Source organism: Fragaria vesca, linkage group LG1 (genome assembly GCF_000184155.1).
Source record: "Fragaria vesca subsp. vesca linkage group LG1, FraVesHawaii_1.0, whole genome shotgun sequence".
Lineage (NCBI taxonomy): Eukaryota > Viridiplantae > Streptophyta > Magnoliopsida > Rosales > Rosaceae > Fragaria > Fragaria vesca.
In genome coordinates, this window is record NC_020491.1 from 14,434,416 (window position 1) to 14,461,781 (window position 27,366).

The window sequence follows — 27,366 nt, forward strand, 5'->3', positions numbered from 1 at the left end:
CTGAAGTGAGACGTAGAGGGAGATTCTTAACTCACTATTGATTGCATTTTGGGCAAAACTGCTACTCCTTCGCGTATGAAGACTCTGGTGTAAGACATCAAAAAGCTTGCATTTTCTGCTATTTTGTAGCTGACAGATTTGCTTCTTTTGATCTTAGAGATAGAGATTCTGTTGTATGACATATTTGCCTTCCCCTTTCTTTGTCACCCGCGTTTCATCTGAATCAGTTGAGACATGATGTGTATCGAGGATTTTTGTTGTAATAAGTCTCAAACCACAAGTCATTAACTCTCAAGTGTTTGGGCTCAACTTTACAGCAATAAATTTCGCAAAAGAAGAGGCCCATCGGACTCGTCCGACCCGAAGTTGGTCACATGGACCAATAGCACCTCTCACTTCGCCGCGGCCACGTTGAACGAGGCCACCCAATCATAAGATCATCAACAGTGACCTCCGACAGAGTGGAATCTTCGTCCCTGCGGTCAGCGATAGGCCAGTTAACTAACCCTTTCCAACCGTCGATCCAAACTGGGCCCCACTCCGACTCCAACGGTCAAGATCTGGTACCCGAGATTAAAGACAAAAAAGGAAAATGCGAAATGGGGGATGTGAATCATATTTATAGTGGATTCATTATTGGTAGGAAGGAAGAAGAACAGAGTAGGGAGGGAAAGGAAGAAGCTTTTTTCTTCTCCAAATCCAAAAAAGAGAGCTCTCTCGATTTGGAGGAGAGATCTTTCTCTCTCTCTATACACACATCACTGTATCGCCTCTCTCTGCAGATTCCTATAATGGGTTTGTGGGAGGCCTTTCTCAATTGGCTCCGTAGGTATGTATATGCTCCTATTGCTCTTTTCTTTGTTAGTTTCAGTTTTGAACTTTGGGATTTTGGGGTTTCCGGGATTGGATTGTAATCAGTATTGGCACATTTGTGTTGGGATTTTATGTTTTGTTTTTTTTCTGATCTTCTTTGATTTTGTTTGCTACAGTATTGAGTGGAATTTTGGGTTGTTTTTGCTGCTCTTGAGTCATTGATCAATTGTATTTCGGTTTCAGTTGACATTGGTTGATGAGAAAATCGATATTTGTGGAGTTATTGTTTTTGGGTTAGCTGCTTTGGTTTTGGTATTTCTGTCCGGAATTTAGCATTGTTGGGTGGAGTAGAGATAGTGCAGATAGTCCCGTCTGGTTGGGAATGGTGGGGATTGTCTTAGTTGGTTTGGATTTGTGAGCTGAAATAGGTATCGAGTTTTGTAGAACTTTGCTTGAACCATTGAGAGGGCTGTCCTATGATGTTAGTTGGTTGTCAAATCTGATTAGAAGATTCATTTCAGCTGCCAAATGATTGGTGTAAGGCAACGACGCATGGATTTCTTACCTTGCAAAATGATGTTAGTTTAGTGCTTTTAGATTTAACTAACTTTCCGAAATGCTTTAAGTAGGTCTATAGCTGCAAACAACCAATGAAGTTGTAGAAAAGAAGTAATTGTGCAAATATGAAGTTAGGGATAAATCTTCAGTCTTCAGCATGTATTCTACATTGGGAATAGCCATATGGAAGACCTTCTTCCTACTATCCGCAAACAATATTGCATCTCTACAATTTACTCATTCTTTCGCCTGTGAGATCATTAGGGCATGCTTAACATGCAATTTTGTTTTCCTTTTTACTTTTGAATCCAATCAGAATTTCTTCCCTTACTGTTGGGGTGTTCTTTCTGATGTGTATCGTGATGCATTTTGCGTTAGTAAGTATGAGGATCACAATGCATGGGACTGATGGGAGTATTGATTTTGATAAAATGATAGCTGGTAACTTTTTAGTCTAGCATCAATTGTGGAAATTTTGAACTTCTATTTGTTGAGCTTTAAATCTATCAAGTGAAAGACTTGTGTCTCAGTGATTGAGGCATTGAATGAAATGTACGACATGAACCAATGAACCAATGAACTTATGAACTTGTGATTGCAAATATAAATAACTTTCCTTGAGATTAACTTTTCTTTTCTTTGTTGTACAAAGTTATTTGGCAATGTCTGTTTATATTTTGTTTTTGTTTGATATGATCTCAATGTAATAGCTATTCAGATTGCCTGCACTTACTTTATTGTACATGTGATTGCAGCCTCTTTTTCAAGCAGGAAATGGAGCTATCTTTGATAGGACTTCAGAATGCTGGAAAGACTTCTCTTGTAAATGTTGTTGCAGTAAGTAAATTGGACAATGACTATGAATTAGTGTGTTGTTCCTTTTGTTTACTTGTGGCTGATGCATTCAAAACTTTATTTTTGTTTTAGACTGGCGGATACAGTGAGGACATGATCCCCACGGTGAGTTAAATGGCTGTAATTGATGTTGCTTTTCTTGTAAACAATTATTCTTTGACCAAATTCTTGTACCTCTCTTATCAATGTTTGTGTCTTATTATCTTTCATATGATTATTTGAACTACTTAATGACAATGTGGGCATATGATTCAATTTTCAGGTAGGATTCAATATGAAGAAGGTAACCAAAGGGAATGTTACAATAAAGTTGTGGGATCTTGGAGGTCAACCCAGGTTTCGTAGCATGTGGGAGCGATACTGTCGTGCAGTTTCTGCTATAGTGTACGTCCTATCTTAATCAGCTCTACTTTAGGAGGACTTTAACTTTGAAAATCTTCTAGATGGCCACGAATTATTACATTTTCAACTAAAAAAACATTTTCCACATGCTCATTTTTTTAAAGGAACTGCCAAATATAAGAGACGGTGGTCAAATCATGTGTTAAATGTATACCTTGTTAAATATCTAGGATTCGTTTGGTTGTAGTATGGTAAATTCTTAGCAAAACTTGACCACAAATACCCCAGAAAAACCTTACCACCTTGTGGGCATACTTCAGATGCGTTCAATCGATTCATGTATTGTAAATACTTACATAGTTGTTTAACTTGTTCTGTGCTGTAGCTATGTTGTTGATGCTGCTGATCCTGATAACTTGAGCACCTCAAGAGGGGAGCTTCATGATTTGCTTAGCAAATCTTCACTTAATGGTATCCCATTGCTGATCCTGGGTAACAAGATTGATAAACCAGGAGCTCTGAGTAAACAAGCTTTGACTGATGAAATGTAAGACACATCATGGTTTTAGTAGTATTCTGATTTATTATATTACAGTTTTTTTTTTTTTTGTCAACATTTATATTACAGTTCAAAACCACTTATATCTGCCTATCCCTTTTTTTTATTATTAAAAAAAAAATCTGCCACCCAGAAAGAAAACTAGCCCTCTTGTTATGGAATTGAAAATTTTATTGTGTTCTGCAGGGGACTCAAGTCAATTACTGATAGAGAAGTATGTTGCTTCATGATCTCATGCAAGAACTCCACCAACATAGACTCGGTTATTGATTGGCTTGTAAAGCATTCCAAATCAAAAAGCTGAGTGTCTTCTTCTCTTTGGTTTTGATATCTGTGTGCTATAATGTTACAAATTTTTCATGTAAGGGTTGTTGGTGGTGGGATTGACTGGTCTAACTTGATTGCTGATTGGTTTGTGTGTGTAATTTTCCCTGTATCATTTCTGATTGCAGACTCTGGGGTTGTTCTTTTGATCGTAATCTGCCTGCTTCCCCAGTTGTTTGCCTAAATTCATAATGTCATAGTATTGGAATTCATAATCCATGGAAATTTGAAAACAAACATTTTAGCTTTCCCTATGATAAGCAGACGAGGGATCAATAAGAGAAAATTTTGTAATTTTGGTTTCGGCTTGGAGATTGATTATATGAACTTTATGCCAACACCTGCAATGTGAATCTGTTGGAATTGAGTCTTGAGTTGGATCAACGTTTCTTTTCACTTAATTGCAATTTCTTTTCATTTATACCCACCAGTATTTACAAAGCATCATAATGACTGAAAAGAACTGCTGCAACGACCCCAATGAACAAGACTGCCCCTCTTCTTTTTCTTGCTCTCATTGGAGTTCAAATCTGAAGTTCTGAACTACTGAAGTCCTGTGAGCTTATAACATGCCCCGCAAAGAGAAGAATCCAATTGTAACCCACTCAGGGAGAGACTTTCTGAGGTCAATAGTAAGGGAAAAGGGAATAATAGCTTGCTGCTAAACAAAACGAGGTTGTTGGTGGTAGCGTGTATGTTCCTTGCACGGCATTCTTTCCACCGGAGGGAGGACAGGATTGCAAAGGGACCAAGATTGAAAACGTTGAAAGCACATTGACTGAAAAAGAATGGTAAACTAATAGGGATCGGAAATGATTTAACCAGATGATTTAGACCACAGCAGTAGGTACAAAACAAGATTACAAGAAGCAAAAGAGAAAAAAAAAAAAATTCGTCTAAATGGTATACGAACTTCTGCTCCCTATAAACTTTGGTATATCAAGTTTTAAAAATATCAGATTGATATCTCATGTTTCCCTCCCGACCTAAGATTGGTATATATAGCTATTAAAATGCCATTAAAATTACTAATTTACCCTCAGACTAAAAAAAAGATGACTAATTTACTCTTAAATTATCCTTTTTTTTTCTTAGTTTTTCTTCTTTGTTTTCATATTTCAATTTTCTTTTTTTGGTTTTTTATATTTTTAAGAATGTAGAGAAAAAATTCATCATCACTTTCTCTTTGTTAATAATCAATTTTTCATCTCAATCATCCTTAAATGTCAGCGGCAACAACAAGATCCTTGAGTATCAGCGGAAACAATAAGGATTAAACTTCTGTATGTTTCCCTTCTTCAATCTCTTTTGAGTTTATAAAGGCCAACCCAAATCATCAAATTTCAAAACCTCTTCTAATATTTCTTGAATATGAAAACAAATAAAAAAAACTAAAGAAAAAAAAAGAAAAAACTTAAGGGTAAATTGGTCATCTTAATGACTATATATATGAATCTTAGGTCGGGATGAAAACATAAGATACCGTTCTGATATTTTCAAAACTTGATATACCAAAGTTTATAAGAATTAAAAGTTCGTATACCATTCAGACAAATTTCTCAAAAAGAAAAGAAAAAGGAACAGTAGAAGAAAGTAACAACATACATCTAAATGCAAAGCAGACTTTGTAGCACCATCTAAGGCAGTACTACAAAGGCTGCTTAATGCCAGTTGAACATGTTTAACGACCCATAGTACTGAAACTAGAAGTTAGAATAACTGAGACTGAGAGGAACCAGATTGATCTTGTTGCTGAGGTTGAGGCGTTGGGTATGCAGGCATGATATGTGGAAGTTTTGGCAATGGCGCTTCAAGCCGGAGAACCTTAATTACTTGTCCTGCTTTCGGTCTTTCTTTGTTGTTGGGGTGAGTGCACCATAATCCAACAATTAACAAGCATTCCGTTTCATTTTGATCAAAATCCATACCCAATCTCTCATCAGCTGCATCCAGCAAGTTTCCTGCAAGGTACAAATGCCAAACCCACCTATAAAGCGGTAAGTGGAATTCTCCATCATGGTAAGTCCTTCTCCCACAAGCAATTTCCAAGGCCACAACTCCAAAGCTAAACATGTCTGATTCTTTGCTTGCCCTCCCCTCAATAACATATTCTGGAGCCATGTATCCAAAAGTCCCTACTACTCCGGTAGTCTGAGACCTTAACCGTGGATCCACAAGCTTAGCAATCCCAAAATCATCAAGTTTAGTGCTAAAATCGTTGTCCAACAGAATGTTAGCTGATTTGATGTCCCTATGAAGGACACACCGCTCTGCTTCCTCATGTAGATAATGAAGCGCCGAGGCCAAGCCTAGAGCTATTCTATACCTAAACTCCCATTGCAAAGTTGCTCTAGGGCCAAATAGATACGTGTCAAGGCTACTGTTAGGCATGTATGCATAAACAAGTAAGCATTCGCCTTGCTCATGACACCATCCAATAAACTGCACCAAGTGTTTTATGTATTATTATTATGCGGCTTATGATCTCGACTTCGTTGATGAAGATTTTCTCATAGTGCTTGTCGGATTGCGCAAATATCCTCTTCACAGCAACTTCACAGCCTAGATCTTGTATGATCCCTTTATAAACTTGTCATGATCCTCTTTGTTCTAGCCAAATTTCAAATTCAACCATTTCTTTAATTAAAAGCCAAAGATTTTCAATATACGGTGTTGATCTACATCTTTTAGATGTTATTAATACAGACATATGATAATTTCTACATATAAAATGACTAACATTTTTCCCGATCAAATAATGAAATAAATGAATAACATTGCACCGCTTAATTTTCCAAAAATTTTCAACTAAAATTTTAGAACACCAAAATGTCACATAAGTCTCTTGTGGACTTTTGAAACAACACACCAACACCAACCGTTCATTTCCGTTGCCGCGCTAGATAAACCCCAGCAAAATCCCCACTTCAAACTCTCGACACTCTTCAAAGCTCAAAGCTTTCATCCATGGAAGCTCTGCAAGGAGCCCACCCTCAAATCCCAAACCCCAAATTCGAACCCAACACTGACCAAATCAAAAGCAGCCTCACCAACAAAGGCTTCCACCCAACTCCCAAAATCGTCCACACTCTCCGCAAGAAGCAACTCCAGAAACACAACCGCAAACTCAACCGCCTCAACCAACAAGACCCACCTCTCTCCGAGTCTCAAAGCCAAGCCCTTTTGGAAGAAACCCACTTCCAAACCCTCAAAGCAGAGTACAGGGGATTCACCAGAGCCGTCAGATCAAAGAATGAATTGACGGTTGGGATGCCTTGGGAGGGTGTGGAGAGAATTGGGTTCAGGGAGCTGGCGAGTGGTGCTGGGGAGTATGGTGGGGAGAAGCTGAAGAGGGAGGAGCTGAACAAGTTGAGGGAAATGTTCGAAACCCGAAAAAGGGAGGAGATGAAATGGGTGTTGGAGGATGATGTGGAGATGAATGAGGAGTGGTTTGATGAGGGGAGTAAGGTTTGGGACCCGCCTAAGAGGCGGCGCAGCGAGAGGGAAGTGGTTGAGTTTCTTGTTGAGAGGTTTGTGTTGGGGTTTTGGTAGGGTTTTAGGAGGGGTTAGTTGGTTTTAGGGTTCTAATGTATGTTTGTTTGTGTGGTGCAGGCTTAGTGGGACAGAGTTTACAATGAGGGACTGGAAGCTTTCGAGGATGATGAAGCAGTCGGGTTTGGAGTTCAGTGAGGGTCAGGTTCTGAAGGTTCTGAATGGGCTTGCTGCTAAGAAATGTTGGAAGCAGGCATTGGCTGTGGTGGAATGGGTTTATAAGGACAGGGGTAATAAACACTGCAAAAGCAGGTATTTGTGAAGACTTTGATATATGTTCCTTGAATTATATGCATCGATAAGCTAGGCAAATCCGATCAAAATGGAATTCTAAAGGGTCTTGTCGTTTTAATAGTCTAATAACAAAGAAGAGGTTAGATTGCCATACTAAAGAATGAATCATTTCAGGAGTATTTCCATAGATTTTGAGACTAATTTCCCAACTCATTCATTCTCGTATTGCTTTGATGGAAAAGCAATGATTTTTTTGTTTTGGTCAGGAGCCATACCTAGTAACAAGGTCCTAATGAATAAAGTCTGGCAGTGGGATTGAACCTGTCAATCCACCTATTTGAACCTGTCAATCCACCTATTAAGTGGAACGGTAGTTTTCTGTGAATTTTAGATTTAGACACAAACTCTAGTGGACTATTCATGATTTGGTAGAACTGTGAAATCATGTATGAAAATGATGAGACATAATTCTGTATTTATTCTGGTACAGAAAGCAGGTTTTTTTTTTTTTTTCCCCTTTTGTAATTGGTTAATTGACAGTGAGAAGTGTTTAATCTACTCTTCTTAATCGTGCTGGAAATTTATGCATATTGTAGGTTTGTATACACAAAGCTTTTGGCAATTCTTGGGAAGGCAGGAAGGCCCCAGGAAGCTCTTAACATTTTCAACATGATGCGTGTAATGTCTTGTTCTTTTGCACTTTATTTTTCATATTGATATTTTGACTGCCTTTTTTGTTGAAATCTCACATTTAAGTTGTGCAGGGAGATTGTCATATATATCCAGATATTGCTGCCTATCATAGCATTGCTGTTACACTCGGTCAAACAGGTCGTCTGAAGGAATTACTAAAAGTTATTGAATGCATGAGGCAGAAACCTGTCAAAATAAATAGAAATATGTTTCGCAACTGGGACCCTATCCTTGAACCCGATGTAGTAGTGTATAATGCTGTAAGAGAGCATTTTTCACTTGTCATTCCTTATTTCTTTATTCTGCATCTTCATGTAATCATATCTTTGTTTACATTATTTGCAGATACTGAATGCTTGTGTTCAATCTCATCAGTGGAAGAGTGTATATTGGGTGTTTAACCAGTTGAGAAAGAGTGGTCTGAAACCTAATGGAGCAACTTATGGGCTTGCTATGGAGGTAGTAACTGGATTGTGAGACATATTTGCAAATAATACTTCAAAAGCAGAGATCTTTGTCATTACGACCAAAATGAATATATAGAAATGTAATTCAACTCAAGAGGCTGGAAACATGAAAGTACATTCAGCAATGAGTAAAATGCTATTTATCTGAAATTACAATTGTATTTGAGCCTTATAGGATCTGCTTGTTATTGTAAGGTAATGCTGCAATCTGGAAAGTATGACCTCGTGCATGAGTTATTTAGAAAAATGAAAAAAAGCGGAGAAGCTCCGAAAGCTCTTACCTATAAAGGTAGTTTGTTTGCAGTTGCATGTGATATTGAGATGGATATATGTTTTAGTCCATGATACATATTAATATGTTGCAGTTATTGTTAGAGCTTTATGGTGTGAAGGAAAAGTGAATGAAGCTATTGAAGCAGTCAGGGACATGGAACGAAGGGGAGTGGTTGGGACTAGTGGCGTATATTACGAGTTAGCTTGTTGCCTTTGCAAGAGTGGTAGGTGGCAGGATGCTCTGTTACAGGTAATTTTTTGTCTGGAGTTGAGAGGCTTAGTGATGGGATTTAGTTTTAAAGTTTTAAACCAAGTTGATATTTATGGATAAGATTACTCATCTGATTCAGTATGAAAGAAGTTTGGTTGCACTTCCTGACATCATTTAAACAATTATCATTTTTGATGCAGTTTGATCATTTTCTTAACATGAAGGTTACTAGAAAAAAAAAAAAAAAAAAAAAACAATGAATCTATGGTTGTCGCAAAGAGAATTCAGTATTTTCTTGCAGTACACGTTTTTTACGATAGGCCTGGATAATAATGGATATAGCATGTGATGATTGTAACAAGTCACGCTTGGACATTTCCATTTGGATCAAATGGTTTTTCTTTTCTCTGTTAAGCCTAGACGTATCTAGATTATTTTTAAAGTTTACCTTGAAACTTGAAGTTTCTTAAACTATGCCTGCAGGTTGAGAAGATGAAAAATGTAACTAATACTAAACCTTTGGAGGTCACCTTCACAGGCATGATAAAATCTTCCATGGAGGGTGGACATATTGATGACTGTGTATCCATATTTGAACACATGAAGAACCATTGCAGCCCTAACATAGGGACAATAAATACAATGTTGAAAGTCTTTGGACACACTGATATGTTTTCCAAAGCTAAAGAATTGTTTGAAGAAACTAAGGCTGCTAAATCTGATTCTGACCCTTCGCTGGAAGGTGGTGGTAGTTCTCTTGTGCCCGATGAGTACACATATACCTCAATGCTCAAGGCATCTGCCAGTGCTCTGCAATGGGAATACTTTGAATATGTGTACAAGGAGATGGCTCTCTCAGGATATCAAATAGATCAAAGTAAAAATGCATCAATACTCATGGAAGCATCCAGAGCTGGGAAGGTAAAAGTTAATAAATGAAAGATCAATTCTATTTTCTTGCATTGATGGGACTCTTTATTGTTGTTATAGAACTCTTTTTTTTCTTTTAGGATCAAGGGAAAAAAACAGTCTGTTCAAGTTTTAGCTATATCTATTGATAGTTCATCACTTCATCTTTATACTGGACATGACTTCATCTATTGTTATCTCTTCCGTTTATTCTCTGATTGGATCTATCAAAGTGCGTGTTTGTACTATTATGTCTGAAGTCTAGTTCTGTTTTTCTTTCTCCCTTTCACATGTCATCATTATATTTTTTTTCACTGATGAGTCCAGTCATCAACATTGGAACTTATGCAGCATATTTTGTTGATGTAGGGGTACCTACTAGAGCATGCATTTGACAGAACATTGGAAGCCGGTGAAATCCCCCATCTATTGTTCTTTATTGAAATGGTATATCAAGCAACAGCTCGGCATGATTACAAGAGAGCGGCAACTCTGGTTAATACAATGGCTTATGCCCCATTTCAAGTCAGTGAAAGGCAGTGGACAGATGTTTTTAAGAAAAATGAAGACGGGATCAGTCAGGATGGTTTAAAGAAACTGCTGGATGCTCTAGAGCATTGTGATGTAACATCGGAAGCCACACTCTTAAACTTGAAAAGGTCTTTGCAAAGTCTCTGTTGGTCTTATACATCAAGAGACTTCTCAGATTCTGTATCAGTATCATCTTTAAATGATAATGATGAGGGATCTGACGATAATGAAGGGCTCATTACGCCAAATCATTATTTAGGATATATTAATGGTAAGATGAGTCCTGGCACTGACCCTCCTGATGACAGTAGTGATGCTCCTGTCAATGAATTTCCTCACCGCAGTAGTACCAGGAGAGATGTTGCGGCTGATATAGAGATAGTTTCCAGGCCATTGGATTATATTTCTGATGGAGGACTAGAATCGACAGAAATTGATGAGGAAATCGAAGCACTGATATATAAAGATGATTCTCACAAATCTCATCTGCCCTCAGCAAAGGAAATAATGAAAGATTGGAAGGAACGAAGGAAAAAGGGTGGGATACTCGTTCCCTTTCAACTCGGCATGTAAATAAGAAAAGTATCGACGGGTATGCATCAGCTCCCCCAATATATGTAAAAATGCAAATAATTTTGAGGAAATCATTAATCATGTATTCTTTCTTCCAGAAACTCTTGTATATTATTTCTATATATGAATAGCAAGAAAAAAAAAAATTCCCCAACGAATTGAGTGCTTGTTTTATGACCAAGGATACGTCTGCAAGACAGAATGACCAAAAAATCATTGCACTGTAATAACCCTCAGCACTGCAATAACAAAATGTTTGATTTTAATTTCCATTTTTTTTTTGGAGAAAACATGACTAGCACTCAAAATTTATCTTAATTTACTAGACATATTCACCAAAAAAAAAAAAAAACACAGAAACCCATCTCTTAGTTCCACTAGTTTTGTACTTTTGTTGATACACTCCATTGTTATATCCGAAAATCAGGGCATCTCTAAGCTCCCTTACAAATGATACCTGGAACTAAAAAGAAAAAAAGAAAATCACAGACATTTTCCATGCTCCAGATATAGAAGCTCAGTCTATTTACATTAGCAGACATAGCTGCACCAGCATAAGCCATCCCAGGCATGGTTCTTGCTGAACAACTGAGTTACCCGTGTGCGAGTTTCATATCAAGATCTGTGAACATTTGCAACGACATAACCATAAGCAGCTTGATAGGAGCATTAGATAAGTTTTACTAAACTTCAATAAGATGGATCACTGACATAAATCTTTGCAGGATCATAAAACACCTCGAACCCAATACATAATGGAGTGTTTTAGCATAAAAAGAAGAATAACATTTCAATTTTCACTGTGATGTGAGACGTGCAAGAGAACTTTACCAAGTCTTCTACATTTCAATGCTTTTACTGCTGCCTTTGCAAAAACTTGTGCTGCTTCTGCTTCAGCTTCTGCTGCCTCTGCCTCCCGTGCTGCCTCTTCAGCAGCTGCAATGGCAGCTTCTGCTTCGGCAACTGCTTGCGCAGCAGCAGCAGCAGCCTCTTGAGCAGTCATGCTCCTGATCATGGTTAGCTCTGCATCAACTTGTGATTTAGTAAGAATGCTGAGCACAGTTTTATCTCCTCTAGTAGAATTCTTCTGCTTTCCTTCTGAGAGCAATGTTGAAGAGCTTCTTCTTTTTTCTGAAGTTGCTGAACTTGGTGGAATTCTGAATCTATGCTTTACCTGTAAATACAGGAACCAAAAAAAAATAAAAATGTAATCGAATCCTGAATTATCATTATATATCATTCTCTTTTCCTTGAAATGTTTCTCATATTATAAACTTCTCTCCGCAGCAACATACCTAAATTACACATTCCACACATGCCAATTTATCAATCTTAATTCAATTTGGTATTATTGGGGATCAAACCCCTGACGTAGCCCAATCCCAATTGTGAAAGTTTTACCAGCTAAATATATCTCCCATAATTAATAGATCTCAGTGTGACCACAAGATCTGCAAATATTTCAGTGGGCACTTTCTGCAAGTTTAGACACAACTAGACGATGCTGAACCACATGAAATTGATTACCTTAACTAGTTTTCCATTGGCTGTCATGTGCTTTAACTTTGTGGACAGTAGCTTACTAAGGTTTGATGGTGCCCAATACTGATCCTGCAAAATGGAAAATGGCAATGTCAAAATTAACAATAGTGCAACATAACAAATACAGTATGATAAATTGGACCACCAGAGTTCTTCACATAATTCTTAGCCATTCACTGTTTTGAAAAGACTCGCATAATATTGAGTGTGATTTAATGAGGGATTCACATATAGCTTTTTAAGCTTTTAACTTGTAAAGGTGTTCAAACTGACAAAAATATGATAAGAACAATAGCAGTTATGAGCTAAGCATGATTCTGTTTCTCCCCCATCACCCTTCCATCTTCTTTAACCTCATTTTCATCCAAGAACAGAAACTTGTGCTTCAATATAAAATTAGTATTTGTTATAAGCATCATTTGTTTTCCAAATTTTGTATCGTGACCAGACATCGTAACTAACAAAATTCATAGTATTACCTCTATGTACTTAGTGATTGTGTTTTTGTCAGAACCCCTTGGCTCCTTCAAATTTGTAAGAGCCTCATATATAAGATGATCCAACCTACAGCCAAGAAGAGGAGTTCCCATTGAATTAGTCAACAACCATGTCCAGAAAAGATGACAGTCACCTAACAAAATGTTATTTGGTTATTTTTAATGAATGATGAGATGCAGATTTTAGCAAAATAATTTTGTGGATGGAGGAGGAAATAACTTGATCATAAAATTGGATCATATACAAACCACATGAAAGGGCCTTACTTAAGTGACTTTTAGCAAAGACCATGCTCAAACAAAGACTAAACAGCAAAAGGAAAGGAATAGATATGGTAACCACTTATCACAAAGAACTACTTAACGCGAACAGTACAATGATTATGTTCATCACTGCAAGAAAATCTTCCTATGTCATTGGGTTTCGACACCATATACACTGCCAATACCATTTGGTTAAGATATTAAGCATGCCTTGCAACTTGTGAGCTAGGGAATGCATTTAGTCAACTAGAGATAGGATATCATGTCATACAAACTCACATCTACGAGGGTCCTGTTAACATTAGGGTTTTACCCAGAGATCTGTGATTTATGCAAAAAGTATCATACAAAAACTGCTCCAAAATAAATATGAAGAATCACCCCCAGGCCCAAACAACTCCATACAACAGTATCTAAACCATTTAGCTACAGCTAGGGAGGTACCTTCAATTAAATAACAGACTATTATATCTCTTCTTCTATGGTATTTCACTGCAATCCCATCACATGACTGCTCCAAAATATATATGAAGAATCACCCCCAGGCCCAAACAACTCCAGACAACAGTATCTGAACCATTTAGCTACAACTAGGGATGTACCTTCAATTAAATAACAGACTATTATGTCTCTTCTTCTATGGTATTTCACTGAAATCCCATCACATGTTTGCAATGTTGGCAACCAAAAACAACCCTATGCAAGATGAGGATCTAACAAACCCTAACTGAAGATCCTAACCGAACCTTAGATATATATTTCCTAAAAGAAGAAAAAGTGTCTGGTATGGAATTCGAGAGGTAAAATCCAGTGAACTTCAGAAAGTTACTACAAAATACAGTATTATATTTAATTGATGTATGAATAGTATTCTCCCAAATAAAATAATCCAGCACTGTCCAACTTTAATTCAAGAACTACTAAGAAATAGAACCAGCATAAATTCTCCTGTAATTGTAAATCATAGAATGATGAAAACTTTATTCCTAATCGTTTTATTAAAAAAAGAATAAGATCTAACCTTGCAATTGGCGGCTTTGACTCTGTCTGCACCTTTCCACCCGAACTGGCATCTGGCTTCGTGTCAACAGTTTCTTCATTACTTTTGACTGCAGTTGTCACTGCCACTGGGCTATTGTCACGTTTAGGAGTTGGAGTGGTCCTTTTGAGTGCAAGCTTAGCCTTCTGCCTAGATCCCCATATTGCAGTCACATTTATGTTTCTCCATTTGTCCTATCCAATGTAACAACTACAAACATGAATATACCAAAACACAAGATGTAAATTCACAACCAACCTAAGGATGGAACTCTAAAGTGGGGTGCAAGACACAGAGCTACTACCCATCCAAATCATATTATAGTTTACAAGCTCAAGAGATCAAAAGGCCCTTTCTTCCTATAGCTTGAAAGTACCCAATATACTAAAGCTTTGAAAGTGGATACCTTGAGATCAACATTGGAACGCAGATGCAAGATAGTACCAAACTCTTTGTCCGAGAGTATCGTGCGCCATTTTCCTGCCCCATGTTTAAGTACTCCAGCTTTAAGGGCCGCTTCTTCTTCTGGAGTCCACTTCTGCTTAGGAGCACCCATTAACAGAAGTCCAGAACTCTTCCGCACAAAATCTGCACACTTGCATTCCACACCATATCAGCACTCTAATAACAATTAAGCTTTATCCTTGAGTACAGTAAAGGACCATTCAGCCGCTGAATTATATTGCATACTTCAAGAACGTCATGTATTCAGCTTCAAAGTACAATCTAAACGAAAAAATCAAAACAAAAAACACAATGCTTCATCTTCTGAAGCCGGTTTTAACTCCGACAAAATGCACAACATACAAAGCTTCAAATATGCACACACACACATGAAGAACCTCCAACTGGGTCTCTTACATTTCTCAATTCCATGCTCTCAACACTCTAATCACATCAAATTCTTCCCATTTCTCTATCTACCACTCCAAAATTCACACAAGAACCAAACAAGAATCTGAAGTCCTCACCTTTATAAGTCACATCAAATCACATCAGCAGCAGCACAATACAACCAGGCATATCTCCAATTCCTGCACCCAAAAAAACCAGAACATCGCATCGGAATACAGAACGCAATTGTCATCAATGTGAATTTTGACATTGAATTTAACAGAGCGGTTTTGCAAGTCGCCGGTAAAGGAAGAAAGAGATTGGAAGACGGAGATTGGGAGTAGAGGAAGTACCGGATCGGAGAAAAGAGTGTGAGAAGCCGTCGGAGAATGTGGGAAGTGAGATTGATGGGAAAATCGGAAAGTCGGAGAATTGAGAATTTAACCGGATTTTGGTGGTTATCAGTGATTTTTTTATTTTTTTGGGATTTCAGGTTTTTTGGTGTCTGAAATGGGAAGGAAATTCCATTTTTATTTGTGTCCTCCGGTCTAGTTTTGAGAGATGGACAGACTGACCCCGGGGGTGGGGGATGGGACCATCATATAGTAAATGTAAAAGGGTCTTTACTTTCTACGAATCACGATTTGACCCCTACATTTTACGTGACATTGTTATGAGGTGGTTCGGATCAATAAAATCGTGACGTATTGGCATACGCATATAGGTTTATAAGCGAGTTTAAAAAAGAAAGAGTTCAAATAAGATGGACCGATTAAGAAACCATTGTTTGTCATATAACTCATATAAAGTTATGAACCAATCAGGTTAGAGAGTTACACAACCTCAAATGATATTTTGAGAATTAAAGAGATGTTTAGGTTTATTAGAATGTGAAAAGTTGGTGAAGAAAGTAAGAAGTAACCTTTTTCTTTCATTGTAAATAAACATGAATGGATTCTAACAATTAAAGCATGCGATGTGATTTACAATGAAACGAAGAATCCAAATTGCGATCTCAGTTCATGATGTTGTTGTAGTTATGGCCACTATGTCGATCCACACTCATTTCTAGAAGACTGCTTGTACAATGCTAACAGAACTTAGGTGATAAGACGATCATATGATGTTTGGTGATCTTAACAGTTCTGCATTGACTTAACAATTACACACATTAAAAAATATGTGTGGCCTTGTCTTAATTCTTATCTAGCGTACACTAATCTCATAGTTATTTAAGACACCGGTTCGAGATTTGCTTTCTTATCTATTTTGTGAACATTTGCTTCGACATAACTCAAATGCGAGGTTCACAGTTCACACAGCCCTAAAATCATGTTGGGTTAAAAAGATCAAACTCAACAAAACCCATGGGGAGTTTCTATATACAAAAATCTAAAGGGGTGAAGCAGCAATTTCATGAAATTAAACTACGTCAAACAAAGTAAAGTAACTCGTCCTTCTCGTTTTCTGGTAAACAGAACTCCCGTACTTTCACTTTCACTTCACACTTTTTCACAGAGCGCGCGAGTTGGGTATCTTCCTCTGACTCGTCAAATCGGCGATGGCGAACTCACTGCAACGCATCTCGAGCCACGCTCGTCTTCTCCGGACCACTATCGCTTCTGGGTCGAGACCATTCTCCGCCGACGCTTTGGTCGAGTACCGCCCCGGCGAGATCGGAAGAGTCTCCGGCATCCCCGATGAACATCTCGCCAGAAAGGTTCCATCTTTTTTGACTTTAAGCTCTACCCATTTGCTAATTTGGTGTTAATTCTTAGTTGAGTGAATACCCATTTCGAGTTTTGGGGTTTGGGATTGTCTGGAATTGGTTATATTGGGGCTGAGCTTGTTGGGTTCTAATGGAAGGAATGAGCTTTTGGTTTTTGTTTTAATGAAAGGAATGAGCTTTTTTGTTTTAATGGGGTTTCTGTTTTGGGCAGGTTGTGATATACTCACCGGCAAGAACTGCGAGTCAACAAGGATCAGGGAAAGTTGGCAAGTGGAAGATTAACTTTGTGTCCACACAGAAGTATGTTTTCGTGTTTCGAATTCAAGTTTAGAAACTGAAATTTGGTTTTGGATTCTCATGTGGTTATGGGATGTGAGTAGAGAAGTTGTGTAGTTTTTGCTCCTTATGCTTCTGTTGAACAATGCAGTGATCTGTTTAAACTTTAAATTGATAGTTATGTATAGTAAGTTTTTTTGATAAAATTTTACAGGGGTGACAAGTTTGGCTGCTCTTTTTGGACTCGATGTTAAACCAAACTACTTAGCTCTTAGAATGGATACATGACTAGAAACCTGCTAGGTATCTGTTCTCAGATTATCAGTGAATCTCCATTTGTTGATACAGTATCTTGAATTTATAAACAGTTTATGTGCAGCTGAGTAGTTTTAAATGACAACAGAAACTGAAAAATGTGATATTGTCAAGTAGATGGTTTTTCTCGGATTTGTATCGAAATATTTCAAGTAATCTAAAATAGGCCTTGAGTTTAGCTAATTAGTCTCAGTAAAATCGGTATTGTTACTGTAATTAGATAATCAATCAATAGCTTCTGTTCATAATATGTCTAGGTGGGAGAATCCATTGATGGGCTGGACCTCAACTGGGGACCCTTATGCGAACGTTGGTGATGCCGGACTAGGTTTTGACAGCGAAGAAGCTGCAAAGTACTTTGCCCAGAACCATGGTTGGGATTATGTGGTATGTTTTCTATTGCTTTCTCTGTGCAGCTCCAAATACATTTCCTTTCGACTGTCTTAAAGATACTTTGTCGACCATTACAAATTTCATTTGAAAGACAATGTTTTAAATGTTGAAATGTTTTCTATTGGTATGTTTTCATTTGAAAATTGAAATGTTTGAGATCATCACTTTAAAATACATTCTCTATGATGGAAAACTCCTAGTTTGAAATGTTTTTGGCGTCTTGTTGACCTATGAAGTATTAACTAGGTTCTTCAACTTGTCTTCCAGGTTAAAAGGCGGCACACGCCATTGTTGAAGGTAAGAGGCTCTTCATATATTGTTAAAACTTTTCCACTGTCATCTGATAACACCTTTCTGTACATGTATATGAGGTTGGGTTAGGACACACATTTGTATTTAATATGAGATTAAGACATTGATTTCATGTGGGGGAAAACATTATTTTATTAACTTGAAGAACTGCAACTGATTTGGTGTCCTGCTAACTGTGCTAATAAAACTTCGACTTACTTTTAGCCACCCTAAGCAGTCATCTATTGCAAACAAAATGTTCCTTTGAAGTTAATATCATGCCAAGGTGCATGAGTGAAAATTTCTTATGTGGAACAATAGAGATTGCTTAGTGGCATCAAGCTGAAATGGCATACTCGGTTCATGTTTAGTAGGTTGGAATTTGGCTGCCTCCCTTTTTCCAGGGTTTAGGGAAGAATTGGTATGATTTTCAAAAGTAAAGTTGCCAACTTTGAGATAGAAGTGGGTTTATTATTGTAACTTTGTTTCTTTGGTGGATGTTGTCTTGTTTACTATTAGATCTTTATCTTGCTAATTCTACTTGCACTTTTCACTTTTTTTCCTCCGAGGTTTAGACAATCTCTTTCTTGAACCATGTCTGTGGTTTCTTCTCTAACCTTGAATATGATTTCAGGTGAAGTTATATGCAGACAACTTCAAGTGGAAGGGCCTCCCTAAATCTGAGGCATGATTTGTTTCCATGCTTTTATTTTTCAGTTCCATCTTAGCAGGGTGATTGTGCAACAGAGCCTGCAGTTTCCTTTGTCATATTTCATTGTAATAGTCACTTGATCGAAACAAAAAATTCCTTGATCATCATATAATAAACGGAATTCATGTTGTTAAGCTTCTTGATCAATGAAAATCTCTTGATCCTCAATGATCTTATATACATTTGGTTTCCCTGTATGGTAAATTGAATGTTTACAATGATCTTAGATTCTTGGCAACCGTAAAACTTGTGATTCCAGGTTTGACTCCACACAGATGAAAATTGTTTTTATTTTGGTTATCTTGGTAGGATGAAGTTACAAATTTTGTGTTACAGGTTATATAATTTGTACTTCTTTTGAATACAATCAGCCACTATAACGCAACATAAATCAAAATCTGATTAGATTTCATTGTACCAATTTATCATTTTACTATTCTCACTTCACTTTCCAGCCTTGAAGGAAGTAAGAGCAGGAATACCTCAAGTATGAGTTTCTGTACATTCTACAAGCATCAAATATACAATTAATTGAGGACAAGTACCGTTTACAACATGAATCTTTCACAGATCTCACTCAAGAGCAGTAGCATAGATCTGGTATCTTCTACCGTCTCGGAAACTGCTTGTGGAGGAGCAGGAGCAGGAGCAGGGACTTGATTGGTGTCTTCTTTCATTCTTGAAGTCACCTCAGTCTCTTTCTCTGCTTGTGGGGGAGAAGTAGTAGAAAAACGATCAATGCCTTCTGCCATCTCCGAAGCCCTTTTGCTCTCCTTCACTGCTTGTGAAAAAGCAGTAGCAACACTATCAGAGACTTGATTGGTGTTTTGTGGCGAGAATCTTTCCATAAACAAGTTCGCTAACGATAGCATAGACTTGACATCTTCGAATTCTTTCATCTTCATAATCCTTTCGGTCTCCCTAACTGCTTCAGATGGATCAGCAGAACTTTGAGCATCCATCATTGATGTCTCTTCTTTTTCTGCCATAATCGAAACCCTTTCCGTCTCCTTCACCTCTTCTTCTTCAGCATTAGCAGAATTCTGAACATCATCCACATCATTCTTTACCTTAGTTGACATGGTGCTGTCTTCTTCCATCTCCAAAATCCTTTCAACCTTCTCCTCCTGATCATGATCATCAAAAGCTGAGCTTTGGCGATCATTGATGCCCTCCAGCTCGAGGTTGGCCGCCACAATCTTCTTTACCTTGGGAGACAAAGGCTTCAGCTTCTCATCGGAAACCCTAAATGTCATTGTCTCCCATTTCTTCCACAGGTCACTAGATGACTTCTGAGCAAGATAACTGGCAAACTTGGAATATTTGAGGATGGTTTTCCAGTTGCCGGCGCTGTGCTTTTGAACTCCGGCTGCTAGGGCTTCTTCCTCCTTCGACGTCCAGCTCTTGTGTTGCTTTCGAATCAACTCCCGCATGATTTCTCACAACCCTAATCTCGATCTCTGTCTTTCTCTCTCTCTCTCTGAGTTTTTTATGGCATTGGTTTTCATTTCGGTGGTATATATCGATGGTTGTATTTATTGTCATGGATCCGAATTCCTTTAGAAGGAAGGAAACTTGGTCCGCAAGGGATTTGATTCCGCCACAAAGTTAGGGAACTGTGGAGAGTTGGCCTACTCAATCCTAATTACACCTGGATTAGTACAGACTGAGTCTAAGATATCTTGCGGAAGGAAATCAGCTGTACCCAGAAAACACTGTGCCAAACCTGTGGTGACATCTGTCCCGAACTTAACTGAGGTTAACACTTAACACTGTTCACCTAATTACTTTCAGATTTTCTTTTTAAAAAAAAAACATGGTTTCACTCCAACTCTTTCTCTTCCCCGTGGATTTGTATTCTTCTTCTCTTCTTCTTTCTTTACACTTCTGCAACAAACCCAACCGAGCACCCTTTGTTCCTTCACTGTTCACTCCAACACATAATGATGAGGACTTTAAACTTTAACCCCGTTAGAAACTGATCCCAACTTGTGTTCGTTGTCTATTATAATGCAAACTGAAAGTTGTTTGCGAGATGGGAGGAATCTGGAAGAGTGCTATAGAGATGTGATGTGGCAAGTCTAATCGATCAATTTCTGTTATTGATCAACGACACCGTTTCGAGACGCAATCAAATCCAAAAGCCTAGTTACCAATTCCAGAACCTCAATTTCGACGCCTTCTCTTCTCAAAAATCCGACGATTGCGGAAACGAAACCGTTGAAATTCGCCAGAAATCTGCGATTGTTATAGTTGGACTTGGCGAAATCAACCATCTTGGACAAGGAATTGAAGAGATTTTGTTTGAATTTCTTGTTCTCGTTGACAAGATTTTGGACAAGAGAGTAGGAGAAGAGGAAGGGGAGATCAGACGCCGGAGGTTGAGGTTGAACAAACCAACTTTCTGGGCTTGAATCGCTAGAAATAAAGAGATAAAAGAATGAAAAATATTTTTTCAGAATTTTATTACTTAATTTTGTGAGAGTTAACAGAGTTAGTGGGGTGTAAGGTTTGTGATGATGTGTCGATTTTTCATTCGTGGCATAGTTTTGGCACAGGTGATAGTGCTTCCATATCTTGCACCGTCGATCACAGTTTTAGCCCTAAATTATGCTATTATGCGACAAAATTACCATATTGCGGTACAAGCTGAACATATCACAACAGAAAAACAAAACTATCCGAATTCCAATAAATATGATAAGTGAGTAAATCGAGAGATTGAAAGTTTGAAACCATTCCTAGTGTTGGAATTGGAATGCCTTGTTGGGATCGTACGAGGTTGGATTGTTGGTAGACGAACATTGATTTTTAAGCTTGTCGAAGTTTATGTGTGCTTCTTAATTCTTATAAACTTTTTTCTAAATAATAGTTTATAAACTTTTACAAGTGAAGATTTAATTATTTTCATATTAATAGGTATTGATGAGTTTCAATTTTAGCTTTTCCAGATTTTATCTCACGATTTGTTACTGAATAAATCTGTCGACCTAAAACAAAAGAGAAATGTCAATCTATTTTTAGTTATTCAGAATATAACTTTATTTTTTCATGTTTCTTCTTTAATCGATCGAAAAATTTAAGGCCTATACTCTTCACACTGAATCAGCATTTGGTAGAAAGATTACCCTGAGCAAAAAAGAACCGTCTCATACCAACTACCAAAGAAAAAGCTTGAGTAAATGAATATATGGAAACGGGGGAAAATAATGCACTAGTCCATTAAAGTAAAGAGACATGCGGGAAGCTACCAGTCGCTTCTGGTGAAGCTTATAGAAGGCCGGAAGGGAAAGTGTTAGGGAATCTTGCAAAGAATTCAGGTAGTTGCTGATCTTATTGGGACTCACGGGAGAAAGAATACCGGGGTGGGTGGGGTAGAAAGGTCGATGATAATATAATTTTTTTTATCATATTCATCAACTAATTCTCTTTTACAAAACTGACTTCATATCCTTTCACACAAAAAATTGACTTCATATAAACGAACACAACACGATGTTTTGTTAAGTGTGTGGTTGCCTCATGAACAATTCCATGACCCTCTGACAAATGATTCGTGGGGAAACGCCTATCCATATTATGTTTTATCAAAAAATTATTTGAGTAAATAAAGAAAAAAATTGATAACTACAACGATTCTTGATGATATAGCTTTCCTTCACTCTGGCTTCCAAGCACAGGCCGTTGTAACACGTACAGCACAAACTGGATTATTGGTGCCAGAAACAACCAATCCCTATAACACGATTTGAGCAGTTGAAGATCATTATGCAACCAAACCAACGATAGTTGTGTTAAGAAGTTCTCTTCGGCCCAGTTTGGTATTAAGTTTTGGGAATTAAACTTACTTATAATCATTATTTTAAATAGATTTTCTGTTTGGTAAAATCTTAGAACGTGTTTATTTAAAAAAATTTAGTTCAAATAACTATAATTTTAAAAAACAGGTTGATGGTTGCTTATTTAAAACTGAGTTTTTTAAAAATTGAGTTTTTAAACCATAATACCAAACTAAACCGTATTGTATGTGCTCACTATATATAGTCCATTTCAATTTCAAGTCTTACAAGAACAAATCCAATTATCAAAGTGGCAAACACTATAAATTAGTAGTTGTACTTGAAACGTAGGTACTATAACTTGTTTGTTTCAATCTACAAAGAAGCTAATCACAGTTATTGTCAAATGGGCACAAGTGTAATCACATTCATTCCCTATGATGAGTAACTATCTTTTATTTAGAAATCACAAAAAAAATAACGAAAGCTAAAACTAAAAGAGGCTAGGGTTTTTCAAATTAAAGTGATCGATAGTCTCCTTCAGTCCTTCACCCTCATGAAAATCGTTCATAAATCTCACCAGCTAGCTGTAACATGGACTCTAGCTCTAGCATGTACTCGGTTCGGTGTCTTCTGCCGGCATTCTCTTCCTCTTCTTCGTCTCCGAATCTCTATCTTCCTCTTTCGTGTCTGAAACACTCTCTGCCTCCTCTAGTGCTTCATCAGCCATAGAAGGTGAGTTTACAGAAGGTCTACGACTCCAGTGCCTCCACTTATACTTGAGTTTCATGTTGGAGCGGCGAGTGAGGATAGAGCCAAACTCGGAATCTTCGAGAATGGTCTTCCAATTGTCAACTCCGTGCGTTGCTACTCCGGCTAATAGGGCTTCTTCCTCCGCTGTCCATTTTTGCGGTTTTTGGCTCTCCCTCCATTAGTTCTCAAAGAGATTGGACTCCCCCAAAAAACAAAGTGGCTGGGCTAGTAAACCCTAATCCAACTCTGATTCAGATTTTTCGATCTAAAATTTATTATTCCAGACTCTAAAACAACAATTTTGGCCCTAATGGTCTGATCCAAATATGTATAGGATAGAGTTTTGAGGGCAGCCGTACTAGTCCTGTTTCGAAAAAAAGAAAAAAGATAAGAGTTTATGTCAAACCTATGTAAACCCTATTTTATAGTAGTAAACTAATCCCGGCTATTCAGGACATATAACATTCCTATCCTATCTAGAAAAAAAGTGAAAACGCCTTTCATAGGCTAATTTTCTCGACTCGACAACCTATTTTGCCTACCAAATAAGGCTTCAGATCAGAGTTTGGAAATCCAAGTTTAGAGATATTTAAGTTTAATTATGAGTTCAAAAGTAAGAGTAATGTTATGTGAACAACTTTTTTGAAAACGGGGTTGTGGGAGAGCAATAAAAGCAAGCGTCGTGCTACTGGGCGAAACGGTGGAGTGTTACACCCTAGATGGCGAGAGTCTAGTAGCTGAAAACATCACTAGCTTAAGCTCTGACCTAAGTAGCATGGTACACGTGGAATCCCGTGTGAATCAGCAAGGACCACCGTGCAAGGTTAAATACTCCTCGGTGACCGATAGTGAAGTAGTACTGTGAGGGAAGGGTGAAAAGAACCCTCATCAGGGAATGAAATAGAACATGAAACCGTAAGCTCCCAAGAAGTGGGAGGAGCCTTTTGAGCAGTTGAACTGAATCACATAGATATACTACATCAACTGTCAAGTAAGACACATATCGAAAGAAATGGTTCACCTAACTTTATTCAAGAAAGTAAAACGTTATTTTAAGTTGGTTTATTTGTTTTTGATTGTCACTGAGAAGGCGAAGCAGGAGTATCTCAAAAGGTTTTGAACGTCCAACTCTCGGCTCCTAAATCCCAGTTTTCCTTGGTTCAGGAAAAAACACTTTCCGGGAGATCCATTGGTTGATAATCGGGTGTGCCCTTGGGTCTCAAAGAAGAATTTAAAACTTAAACTTCGAAAATTCTTCAATGCACCATGGTGGAAGTGAATCAGTAATTAAAATGAAATCTCAGCCGTTCATTTCATCAGCCCACTACACGGCACTAACTTCAATATTAACGTTGTTAACAATTGAAACCATGGTTAATGTTAAGAACTGAAACCAAAGTAAATATTTGATCGAGGAAGTGTTCAGACTAGCTCAATCTCATGATTCTCATCAGATGGAAAAGTGAAAAAAGGGTGTGAATTTTTCGAAGAGGAGGAGAATTTCGAGCTCGTATTAAATCACTTGTGTCCTATGCTCGTCAAGATGACGTCGCTTTTGTCCGATTAGATTATTCGACAAGATGGAATCGCCGATCCAATATATTTGCAGAGCTCGGCGGCGATGGAGATGAGCCTTGGTTGCCATGGTCCGATCTGAATCTAGTGGTGGACTGGTGGGTTTAGAGAAGAAATGGAAGCGAGGTTTGTGAGATCCAGGAGAACTAGTTTCATGGTTGATAGTGAAGATTCAATCATCAAAGTGGAAACTGGTAACAGTTACAAAAATGTGAAGAAGAAAATTGAAAAAGGCCGTATTGTTTTCCCAGAACCAATTCATGTGAAATTTGAAATGGGCATAGTTGATTGATGACATTGTAACGGATGTGAGTGATTCTGGTGTTGCTGGAAGCATATATGCTTTCTTGTTTTGCATCAAGGGGTTATTTGAGAAGGTGGAACAACGTAAAACAGCCATGGGCATATAGATATGAAAGTTTATGGTTGTGGACTTGTGGTTGTGGTCTGGTGGAGAGCAATAATGTCGAAGAGGAAGAAGAAAGTAGCAGATCTGGATTTCTAGATAATTAACTATAGTTCGCTAACTCTGTTAACGCACGTGACTCGGTTCAAGTGCACCAAGGTGCACTGAATCCGCTCCGCTTAAACTTGGATCACAAGCTGTTATTTCCCAAGCATTTTTTTAGAAAACTTGATTGATTTTCAGCGGACCTACAACATAGCGGCCCACCCTCATAGGTTGTTAGATAGAACCAATACCTAAGTAGTTCAACGTTTTTGAAAGACAAATTACGCACATCCAGAAACTTAACGTACTGCTGTGAAGATATGAAAATAAAAACATCCAGAAACTTAACGTACGCTGCGAAGATATGAAAATAAAAAGATGTTATCGTATGAAACTTAACAATGTAGGACAAATTGTCTCCACTTTTAGACATATGGCCCAAATGGGAAGTTCTTCAATTCTTTGGGTTTATAGGTTCCATATCGATAATCTTCAAGACTTAACCTCGAGATTAAGACAGCCAAGTTCAGCCAAGATTTGTATGTGGAAATGCATCACATCCTACTTTCTCTTTTCATAACTTTTTCAGAATAATCCATTACTTTTTACTCGAGGAAACTCCTCGAATTACTTGTCATCAGAAACGTAATTCATTATACTAGCAGTTTTTCTGAAAGTACCTAAAGGAAGACAGTGGATTGGGACTCAAAAGCAAAAAACCCAAACATGTCGCAGGGATATGACTCATATGAGAGCCTTAAGAGTCCACCACCCTATCAACAGTAATTCCACTAGTATCAGGTATCAGCTGCTTCATATAGTACTTGGATCTACGGGACAAATTAATTTTTTCTCTCCGCTTCTCTGGTATTGATTCTATTGAACATTCAGAAAATCCACGTCTCTTAAACCTGTAAAGCAAACAACACAAGCGAATCTTCAAGAGTGAGCATTAAAATTCTTAGAGAAATGGTGGGAACAAAACAATCAATGTATTGCAACAAGGATATTGTTATGTTATTGCGTGACAATCAGATGGGACAGGAAAGGGTAAAGAAAAAAAAAATTATGTATGCCTTCCCACATACTGATGACATTCTGGCTACAATCTTGAGTGTGTATAAGAATCAATGATTCCATATAATAACAACAATCAAATTAGTGAACCATCCATGTCAAATTAACAATTCTGGATTGGTAGCCCAACTAAATACCTGAACTACATTATAGTGCAGTAGTACAACACAAAGATAGAAACTGAAGCATTCCTCTTCCTCCATTAAATGTTAGTAGTCAGCCATATTCAAGCATATAAATAAGGTGCAAGTATTTCAAGTAGCAGAAACTAACCAATCTGCAGTTCGGGTTGTTAGTAAGAAAAGCTTTTCCAATCCAAGAGAAGATGCCTTCTTCTCCATGTAATCTGCAATTCAAAATCCATGAAATTATGACAAAATCCAAGAATCACAAAAGAAAAAATGAATGGTAGATATACTATAATGACAGAGCCAATTATGAATCAGACCAAAAAAAAAGCCTATTATCAAGGATTAGAGCTCATCTCCATTTGGCGCTATCTTAGATTAAGAAATCTACTTATTGTAGTTTCCTCTGCCCATAACACCACTTGCTATGCTGAGTAAGTGAGGCTTGAACATATTCAACCCATATGCAGTACCAAATAGGTTTGTTAAAAAGGAATTATCCATTCTAGAAGCCCAAGACTAAACACATTGCACAAGTCTTTTACCTTTGGAGTTTAGAGAGAAGAAATAGAGTAGCAGTAAAACTCAACCTAGAAAGACATGAGATTTTTTTTCAATAGTTCCCATCTTTTGGTACCTAGTTTGAATCCTTCACTCCAAAGGAACTTGGACCAATAAGCAAATAGAGTTTGGATGTGTGAAATTAGTGTACTTGAAATACTTGGTCGCTTTTCAACTTTACTTCCTACTCACATATTCGGCAGCTACTGTTATTATACCATGTTTGCAATAATATGTCCTATTGACCATTATAATT

General features: G+C 37.6%; 4 protein-coding genes across 5 annotated transcripts in view; 2 read left to right on the forward strand and 2 right to left on the reverse strand.

Moving 5' to 3' along the window:
* Positions 1 to 607: 607 nt before the first annotated feature.
* On the forward strand, positions 608 to 11,029 carry LOC101314313 (pentatricopeptide repeat-containing protein At5g67570, chloroplastic-like). The gene is made up of 15 exons (XM_004288209.1): positions 608 to 829; positions 2,127 to 2,208; positions 2,299 to 2,331; positions 2,489 to 2,610; positions 2,954 to 3,115; positions 3,314 to 3,404; positions 6,554 to 6,981; positions 7,064 to 7,255; positions 7,834 to 7,915; positions 8,002 to 8,190; positions 8,276 to 8,389; positions 8,593 to 8,686; positions 8,763 to 8,920; positions 9,365 to 9,802; positions 10,160 to 11,029. Exons 1-15 carry the CDS (start codon positions 792 to 794, stop codon positions 10,892 to 10,894), a joined length of 2,958 nt encoding a protein of 985 aa, XP_004288257.1. The 5' UTR covers positions 608 to 791; the 3' UTR covers positions 10,895 to 11,029.
* Positions 11,030 to 11,217: 188 nt separating this feature from the next.
* Positions 11,218 to 15,595, reverse strand: LOC101314601 (telomere repeat-binding factor 2-like). The gene is made up of 8 exons (XM_004288210.1): positions 15,424 to 15,595; positions 15,208 to 15,270; positions 14,643 to 14,824; positions 14,219 to 14,430; positions 12,916 to 13,000; positions 12,422 to 12,505; positions 11,726 to 12,068; positions 11,218 to 11,516 (listed from the first exon to the last, which is right to left on the reverse strand). The coding sequence occupies exons 3-8, from the start codon at positions 14,790 to 14,792 to the stop codon at positions 11,488 to 11,490; spliced, it is 903 nt and encodes a 300-aa protein (XP_004288258.1). The 5' UTR covers positions 14,793 to 14,824; positions 15,208 to 15,270; positions 15,424 to 15,595; the 3' UTR covers positions 11,218 to 11,487.
* A 936-nt stretch (positions 15,596 to 16,531) lies between these two features.
* Positions 16,532 to 19,058, forward strand: LOC101314886 (NADH dehydrogenase [ubiquinone] iron-sulfur protein 4, mitochondrial-like). 2 transcript variants are annotated; one of them, XM_004288212.1, is made up of 5 exons: positions 16,532 to 16,790; positions 17,011 to 17,099; positions 17,648 to 17,777; positions 18,051 to 18,080; positions 18,709 to 19,058. In XM_004288212.1, exons 1-5 carry the CDS (start codon positions 16,632 to 16,634, stop codon positions 18,763 to 18,765), a joined length of 465 nt encoding a protein of 154 aa, XP_004288260.1. In that variant the 5' UTR covers positions 16,532 to 16,631; the 3' UTR covers positions 18,766 to 19,058. The 2 variants fall into 2 exon arrangements, with proteins under 2 accessions (XP_004288260.1, XP_004288259.1); XM_004288211.1 differs by lacking the exon at positions 18,709 to 19,058 and having other exon boundaries at positions 18,051 to 18,449.
* Positions 19,059 to 25,712: 6,654 nt separating this feature from the next.
* Positions 25,713 to 27,366, reverse strand: part of LOC101292459 (amino-acid acetyltransferase-like) — a 5,044-nt gene continuing 3,390 nt past the window's right edge. Inside the window, exons 9-10 of the mRNA XM_004289304.1 lie at positions 26,695 to 26,767; positions 25,713 to 26,255 (exon numbers count right to left, since the gene is read on the reverse strand). Coding sequence (XP_004289352.1) covers positions 26,102 to 26,255; positions 26,695 to 26,767 — 227 coding nt within the window. The 3' untranslated portion in view covers positions 25,713 to 26,101. The remainder of the gene's footprint in view (positions 26,256 to 26,694; positions 26,768 to 27,366) is intronic.